Here is a 7,954-nt window from a genome sequence, read left to right on the forward strand (position 1 = left end):
AAGATACGACCACATCACCCCGATCTTATCCACACTGCATTGGCTCCCAGTAAAATCTCACATTAACTATAAAATACTATTATTAACCTATAAAGCACTGAACGGTCTCGCGCCACAGTATCTAAGAGAACTTTTGGTCTTTTATGATCCGCCACGCCTACTTAGATCAAAAGGTGCAGGATATTTGTTGGTACCTGGAATAGTGAAGGCTACAGCAGGGGGAAGAGCTTTCGCTTATAGAGCCCCACAGTTATGGAACAGTCTTCCAATTAGTGTTCGGGACTCAGACACAGTCTCAGTGTTTAAGTCCAGACTGAAAACATATTCGTTTACTCAAACTTTTTGTGATATATATATCATTCTAATTGTCAAACAGGAAAGAGTTAGTGTTTTTAGTATTGTGTGAATGTTCTGCAGTTTTTATGGATGTTTGACTGGAAAGTTGTGAGAGAAAAAAAGTAAGAAAAAAAATCCTCCTCCCTGCTGCAGGACAGGTGTGCCGAGAGCTATGTGTGTTTAACTCAGGGTCTTTTCCTGTACTGTTTCCGCCCTCATCTATTCACACACACACACACACACAATCAAACAGTATTTTCCTACAACAGTACAATGTTATTTATTTATTTACAGCCTCACTTCATGAGGTTTTATTTTTAAACTGTTCTGTATAATTGTGACTAAGAGATTTGTTCTTTACGTACTTTTATACTCATTACACTCACTGTGTGTTACTGCAGGACAGTGATTGTTCAGACTTCCTTCCTTATTTTCTTACTCACTCGGGAGGAGGACATGCCAGGATTTACACCGCTGCCGGTTTTGATAAGGGGGGAGCTTTCCATCACGTTCTTTCCTGCTGGGTGGGAACACACACACACACACACACACACACACCCACACACCCCATACTGAGCACAGCAGTCTTGACTTCATTAACTGCATGAACATGGTGAGTGTCCGATATATCTGACTGATTTGTTCTTCTGTTTATAAAATTGGATCATCATGTTATTGTAATATTTTTATGTTTTTGTAATACTTTTTTTTATTACTAATATTAAAGTGCTCTATAAATCATTAGCAGGAATATTTGCAGCAGCTGTTTGTTGTTCAGTTTCAGGATCTCATGTACAGGAACACACACGAGATGATCTTTAAGAGAAACAGTACAGTGGCACGTTTGTGTGTTTATTCTGTATTTATTTCACTTCCTGTGTGCAGGCGAGAGGACGGACAGTGAGAGTGGAATGTGAGGGAGTGAGTGTGATTCTGATGATGCTCCTCGCTGCTCTCCACCACACGGTGAGCTCTTTACTACTCACTTACTACAAACATTCTGCATTACAACCAGTTTACACTCAAATTCCTCAGTTTTATTCTGGTGAAATCTACAAAAGTCACATTTAGAACCTGTGTTCAGTTTCTCTTGTATGTGGATCAGATCCTGTACCGTATCCCACTCCTTATAGACAAATCTGGATTTAAATACACCACTAAAACATCACACTGTAAATTCAAGAGAATGACTGTAGATGATCCTGAATTAGGAGGAATTGAGATGAATTACAATCATTTACTGTGAATTTACAGAGAATTAGTGTGAATCTTCAGCACTCTGCAGATGATCTAATATGTTCTTGCTTTAAGTTTTCGGTCGACTGATTCTGGGAACTTTTATTTCTGTATCAAATTCTCCTCTGTTTCACATCAACTCACTACATTTCCTGTTTAGTTTCTAGTAACATATGAGTTATTATGATGCAGTGGGAGGGGTTTGGGTTATGATGTAATGCAGTGGGAGGAGTTTGGGTTATGATGCAATGGGAGGGGTTTTGGTTATGATGCAATGGGAGGGGTTTGGATTATGATATAATGTAGTGGGAGGGGTTTGGGTTATGATATACTGCAATGGGAGGGGTTTGGGTTATGATATAATGTAGTGGGGGGGTTTGTATTATGATGTGATGTAGTGGGAGGGGTTTGTATAATGATGTAATGAATTGGTAGGGGTTTGTGTTATGATCTAGTGTGGTGGGAGGAGTTTTGGTCACAGTATGAGTGTTACTCTTATGTTTTTTTTTGCTATTGTGTACATTTTTTTATATATTTCCTGTTGTATTCTGCAGGTGAAAGCGGAGGTGAGGAAGTTGGACATGGCTCCTGATGCAGTAGACGACGATTTCTCGCAGTGTCGAGAGAAAATGCTGAAGGCTGTTACTGAACCAGGCGGCCTGCTGCAGAAGGAGCTCAAGGCTAATAAAGAGTTTGAGGAGCTGTGGAGTAAACACAGTGGAGAGTGCAAGAAGAACATTCCTGGTGGAACATCTTATCACATCGATGCTCTACAGGCGTATGGAAATTCTAGGACTAAATTTAGAAAAACTTTCAACAGTTTGGTTTATAGCAAAGGCAGCAACAGCACGACCTACAGAGACGAATTTCCCTTCAAGTCTCTTCACTTCCTCCTAACAGACTTCCTGCGTCTGCTGAAGCGTACAAACACCAGTACGACCGTGTACTACGCCACCAGTAACACCTACACAGCAGATACGGGGACCGAGGTCCGATTCGGAAAGTTCATCAGAGCCGGAACCTCTCAGAGCACTGAAATTGAAGCGCTGTACGATGGAGGCACCGTGTTTATCATCAGTTCCTGTTCTGTGGTTAATGTTGAAGAGAACATGTGTAAATCTGAGGAACTCCAGGCTCTTATTTCTCCAGCCGAGGTCTTCACAGTGCAGAACGTTAGAGATGTTAGCACTGATGATGCCACATATAAAGAAATCACTTTAACACACTCGCGCTTTCTCAGCAATCATACCTGCTCTTTCTTCCACAGGTAAGACGATAACTTGTAGTAAATTCAGGTGTTTATATAAGATTGTGTAGGTTTTGTTTTCATGATGAGATTTCCACTTTGCTTCTAGACTTCTGAATCCTGTGCTCTGACGTTCAACACAAAACACTAAGCTTGAACTCAACAGTGATGCAGAGTGGATTTTTCCTCTAATGACTCTTTCTCTCTGTTTCCTGTCTCTCTTAAGGAACGCCGCGGATGCCGAATCCTCCACCTCTCTGACTTTTACACTTCTGGCGCTGACGGCCTCCTTGCTGAGTCACTTTACACTGATGGAGTGACTCACGTGTTCATCGACACGTTTATATCAATTTATTACAACATTTTTAGTAGAGTTCTTTTCTCATGACATGTTTCAGTTCTCCTTTTAATTTGATCCATGATCAGAAGTACCGGGAGCATTCTCGGGTAATGACAGACAAATAAAAATCAGATTACAGAAGTGTAAGATAATAAGGACCTCATGTTTTATTATTAACACAGAAGTCCTGAGTCGTAGTGATAACTCAAACGAACTGGTTCAGATGTTAGAGCAGGGACACAAGAGGTGACGAATCTCGAAAGGTCTCGATGCCGGTGTGTCACAGATTTGGAAAACACTGTTGCCCTGATGAGTTTAATACGACTTCATGATTACTGGTTTCTTTGACGTGAGTAGACAGGAAATGTGAGAGAGAAGAAGGAAAGAGGGAAGTAACTGGTGAAGAGTTATTTGAGTTTGCATTTAAGGAACCTTAAAACTTTGTACCGCATATAAGTTTATATAATAAGTTGAATAATAAGTTTCACACACCAGCAGCTCCAGAAAGAAATGAGTAAATTAGCTAAAACAGTGACAGGATCATTGAATCAGTGAGTTGAACTCGAGAATCAAATCGGTTTGATTCGTGAGTGAATCATTCAGACTGGTTTTAACAACGGGATTCTCCAATTCATTGAAATGAACCGACTCAAACAAACGATTCACTCACGAATCGGGCCTCATTACAACACTTCTCTCATATACTCACTCCAGACATTTAAAGCACATTTTTATGATTACATTAAATTTCGATCGATTCCTCACAGAAAGCTGCTGCAAGGCTTCAGAAAGCTGAATATATACAACACTGGACTAGTTTTATTGTCTCTCAGTGCTGTTCCTTCCTTTTTGAAGCTCAATGCTCCATTACTAGTGCTCGATTGTAAAGAAAAACAGACATTCTTGGAAATATCGTGTTCAAACTTCCAATGATAAACATCGGGGGGGAAACTGATAGAATTTATATTTGATGTTAATTATAACAGCTTCATATGGACTAGCTTCAGAATCATAGCACAGAACAGAGAACATAAATCACCTTCTTTTCTGAGAAAGTGGGTGACTAGCTGTCTACCCCGTCTTCGCTCTCCTCTTTTTCATGGTTTTCTTTCTTCTTTTGGAATCCTGGTTTTGTCTGCTCATCTCTTTCCATCTACCTGCTGCAGGTAAAGAATCACAGGTAAAGGTGAAGTGCCGCGTTTCTGAATAATCCACACACACACACACGGCACAGTCTGAGGACAGTCATTATAGTCTGCTTCTTAATAGATTATTGTGCAAAGAGGCCATTTAAACACCAAAATCATACAGGAAAGTATTGGGTTCTGCTGAGCCCACTGTCTGACCAGTACCCTCAGAATTGTCCTAACCCCCCTTACAGCTCCCCTGTTGTGTGTTTGGTGGTTTGTAAAGAACTGGCATCACATCCTGGGTGTATTTCCACCTGGTGCCCAGTGTTCCAGGGATAGACTTACTGAAAATAAACAAATGACTGAAATGTGCTGAGTGAAGACCTATCGGGATTTTTGGTATCTAGCAGGTTTAATTGAACAAAACCTGATTGCTAAAGACTCAAAATTTAAACAAATACAGTCCTAAAAGTAGATAAAGAGAATCCAATTAAACAAATGAGACAAAAATATTACACTTGCTCATTGATTTTCCTCAATAAACAAATGACCATCAACAACTCTTTTCCTGAGGTCCTCAGAAATCTCCTTTGTTCATGCCATGATACACTTCCACAAACAGAGTGTTGTGAAGATCATACTCTGATAGATCCCTGATCTTTAAATAAAACAGAGCACTCACTCAAACACACCTGATCATCATCCCACTGACTGAAAACACCTGACTCTAATTTCACCTTCAGATTAACTGCTAATCCTAGAGGTGCACATACTTTTGCCGCTCACAGATCTGTAATACTGGAACATTTTCCTCAATAAATAAATGAGCAAATATAATATTTTTGTCTCATGTGTTTAACTGGGTTCTCTTTATCTACTTTTAGTACTCGTGTGAAAATCTGATGATGTTTTAGATCACATTTATGCAGAAATGTAGAAACTTCTAAAGGGTTCACAAACTTTCAAGCACCACTGTAGATATAAAATGAACAGAACTGTATAACAACTCTGTTTATGACTCATGACTCGGTTCCATGTGGTTCCTGGATTAGAGCCCACACTTTTACACTGGAGAACCCTGGACAAAATGTTCTCATTCCTCGGGACTCTAAACAGACTGCTGAACTCAGACGCACTAAAGTAAGGTTTATTTCTACTTACGGTTACTTTTATTAAAATCTGCTTTTACAGTGTCTTTAGTTATTTTAATCCTGGTGCAGTGAGGAAAAATCAGATAATAAAAAAGTTGTTCTGTATTTTCTAACAGTTTTGGATCTTTGCTCTTGTCTTATTGTCCATGCCTCTGTATGTGCATGAACACGTCATATGTTCACCATGTTTTTGTTAAATAAAGTAGTTAAAAGTGCTGTTTTGCCATAAACTGGTGTGATCCTCTCAGCTTGTTTACTTCAGAGTTTACTTCATCCTCCACCCTCAGGTCTGCTGTCTCCCTCATGTGGCTGTAGCTGGAAATTACATCCTAAAACCGCACAGTTTATACCTCAGTAATTCCATCCTGAATGGAAGTCCTTGTCTGTGTCATTATTAAATCATTCGAGTGATTAAACCTGTTCAACATTCGCTGTTTAGAACTTTTCCTCTCCTGTGTTTGCTTTGGTAAAGACGGGGACGTGAGCTGGTGTGATGGAAGGTCTGAGTGTGAAGGTGTTCCTCTTCACCCTCATCACTGTGCTCTCTCTCAATGTAAGAACTTTATTTTAAATTACAGGATTGTAATTTTCACCCTCACTTAAAGTTTCTGGTATTCTCATTAGGATGTCTTTATCCCCCACTGCACAGTTCTGGTCTGTGATTGGTCAGAAGGTGTTGATTAATTTTCTATAACAGCAGCTCTGACAGTTGTAGATCCCTTAGGAGTTCTATGCCTAGGTCCTGCAGTACAGGTTCACCTGGACATTATACACTCACATCTTGTGACATGTCATTTCTTTGGACCTTTATTCCCTTGGTCTTTTTCTGAGAGTATTTTCAGTATCAGGGCCTTGTGAAGAAGAAACCTACAGTTCAGTCCATCACATTGTCTTCTCCCTCAGGTTTATTCGCTTGCTGTTGTATTCTGCAGGTGAAAGTGGAGGTGAGGAAGTTGGACATGGCTCCTGATGCAGTAGACGACGATTTCTCGCAGTGTCGAGAGAAAATGCTGAAGGCTGTTACTGAACCAGGCGGCCTGCTGCAGAAGGAGCTCAAGGCTAATAAAGAGTTTGAGGAGCTGTGGAGTAAACACAGTGGAGAGTGCAAGAAGAACATTCCTGGTGGAACATCTTATCACATCGATGCTCTACAGGCGTATGGAAATTCTAAGATTGAATTTAGAAAAACTTTCAACAGTTTGGTTTATAGCAAAGGCAGCAACAGCACGACCTACAGAGACGAATTTCCCTTCAAGTCTCTTCACTTCCTCCTAACAGACTTCCTGCGTCTGCTGAAGCGTACAAACACCAGTACGACCGTGTACTACGCCACCAGTAACACCTACACAGCAGATACGGGGACCGAGGTCCGATTCGGAAAGTTCATCAGAGCCGGAACCTCTCAGAGCACTGAAATTGAAGCGCTGGAGTCCGATGGAGGCACCGTGTTTATCATCAGTTCCTGTTCTGTGGTTAATGTTGAAGAGAACATGTGTAAATCTGAGGAACTCCAGGCTCTTATTTCTCCAGCCGAGGTCTTCACAGTGCAGAACGTTAGAGATGTTAGCACTGATGATGCCACATATAAAGAAATCACTTTAACACACTCGCGCTTTCTCAGCAATCATACCTGCTCTTTCTTCCACAGGTAAGACGATAACTTGTAGTAAATTCAGGTGTTTATATAAGATTGTGTAGGTTTTGTTTTCATGATGAGATTTCCACTTTGCTTCTAGACCTCTGAATCCTGTGCTCTGACGTTCAACACAAAACACTAAGCTTGAACTCAACAGTGATGCAGAGTGGATTTTTCCTCTAATGACTCTTTCTCTCTGTTTCCTGTCTCTCTTAAGGAACGCCGCGGATGCCGAATCCTCCACCTCTCTGACTTTTACACTTCTGGCGCTGACGGCCTCCTTGCTGAGTCACTTTACACTGATGGAGTGACTCACGTGTTCATCGACACGTTTATATCAATTTATTACAACGTTTTTAGTAGAGTTCTTTTCTCATGACATGTTTCAGTTCTCCTTTTAATTTGATCCATGATCAGAAGTACCGGGAGCAGTCGAGTCAAGCTGGTCATTTTTGATGGGCGTTTGTTGCTTTGAACAAATAAAAATGAAATGCAAATGTCTGTAACTGTGAACATATAAAACTTAATACTTCAATCCATTTATTGGATGTTTCTTTCATCAATCAGATAATACAAACACCAAAATAACAGGAAGCATCTATTCTATAACTTGGTTTGCAATTCAAACACAAATATCCATTCAGCTTACTATCATGGTCACGGTTTGTTTGACCTTCTCAACACACACACACGCGCGCACACGCGCACACGCACACGCGCGCACACGCGCACACACGCGCGCACGCACACGCGCACACACGCGCGCACGCACACGCGCACACGCACACGCGCACACACACACGCGCACGCACGCGCGCGCGCTCCCTCTAGCGGCGTGACAGGATATTACACAAATCCATAAATGGCTCCAACACAATT

At 41.0% G+C, this 7,954-nt stretch overlaps 2 protein-coding genes across 3 annotated transcripts; both read left to right on the top strand.

The window, feature by feature from the left end:
• Window positions 1–862: 862 nt before the first annotated feature.
• On the top strand, window positions 863–5,116 carry LOC128604304 (ecto-ADP-ribosyltransferase 5-like). Its single transcript, XM_053619339.1, has 4 exons — window positions 863–949; window positions 1,222–1,302; window positions 2,127–2,839; window positions 3,045–5,116. Exons 1-4 carry the CDS (start codon window positions 941–943, stop codon window positions 3,136–3,138), a joined length of 897 nt encoding a protein of 298 aa, XP_053475314.1. The 5' UTR covers window positions 863–940; the 3' UTR covers window positions 3,139–5,116.
• A 132-nt stretch (window positions 5,117–5,248) lies between these two features.
• On the top strand, window positions 5,249–7,671 carry LOC128604306 (ecto-ADP-ribosyltransferase 5). Of its 2 annotated transcripts, none has more exons than XM_053619342.1 (4): window positions 5,249–5,428; window positions 5,879–5,992; window positions 6,372–7,087; window positions 7,293–7,671. In XM_053619342.1, exons 2-4 carry the CDS (start codon window positions 5,933–5,935, stop codon window positions 7,384–7,386), a joined length of 870 nt encoding a protein of 289 aa, XP_053475317.1. In that variant the 5' UTR covers window positions 5,249–5,428; window positions 5,879–5,932; the 3' UTR covers window positions 7,387–7,671. The 2 variants fall into 2 exon arrangements, with proteins under 2 accessions (XP_053475317.1, XP_053475316.1); XM_053619341.1 differs by having other exon boundaries at window positions 5,912–5,992.
• The last annotated feature ends 283 nt before the right edge of the window (window positions 7,672–7,954 follow it).

Source organism: Ictalurus furcatus, chromosome 29 (genome assembly GCF_023375685.1).
Source record: "Ictalurus furcatus strain D&B chromosome 29, Billie_1.0, whole genome shotgun sequence".
Taxonomy (NCBI): domain Eukaryota; kingdom Metazoa; phylum Chordata; class Actinopteri; order Siluriformes; family Ictaluridae; genus Ictalurus; species Ictalurus furcatus.

Excerpts from the sequence above, each read along its gene's own strand:
- LOC128604304 (XM_053619339.1), top strand. Across the intron at positions 1,303-2,126 it reads TCGCTGCTCTCCACCACACG|GTGAAAGCGGAGGTGAGGAA; the intron begins GTGAGCTCTTTA and ends TGTATTCTGCAG. Across the intron at positions 2,840-3,044 it reads ACCTGCTCTTTCTTCCACAG|GAACGCCGCGGATGCCGAAT; the intron begins GTAAGACGATAA and ends GTCTCTCTTAAG.
- LOC128604306 (XM_053619342.1), top strand. The coding sequence starts at position 5,933 with ATGGAAGGTCTGAGTGTGAAGGTGTTCCTCTTCACCCTCATCACTGTG. Across the intron at positions 5,993-6,371 it reads TCACTGTGCTCTCTCTCAAT|GTGAAAGTGGAGGTGAGGAA; the intron begins GTAAGAACTTTA and ends TGTATTCTGCAG. Across the intron at positions 7,088-7,292 it reads ACCTGCTCTTTCTTCCACAG|GAACGCCGCGGATGCCGAAT; the intron begins GTAAGACGATAA and ends GTCTCTCTTAAG.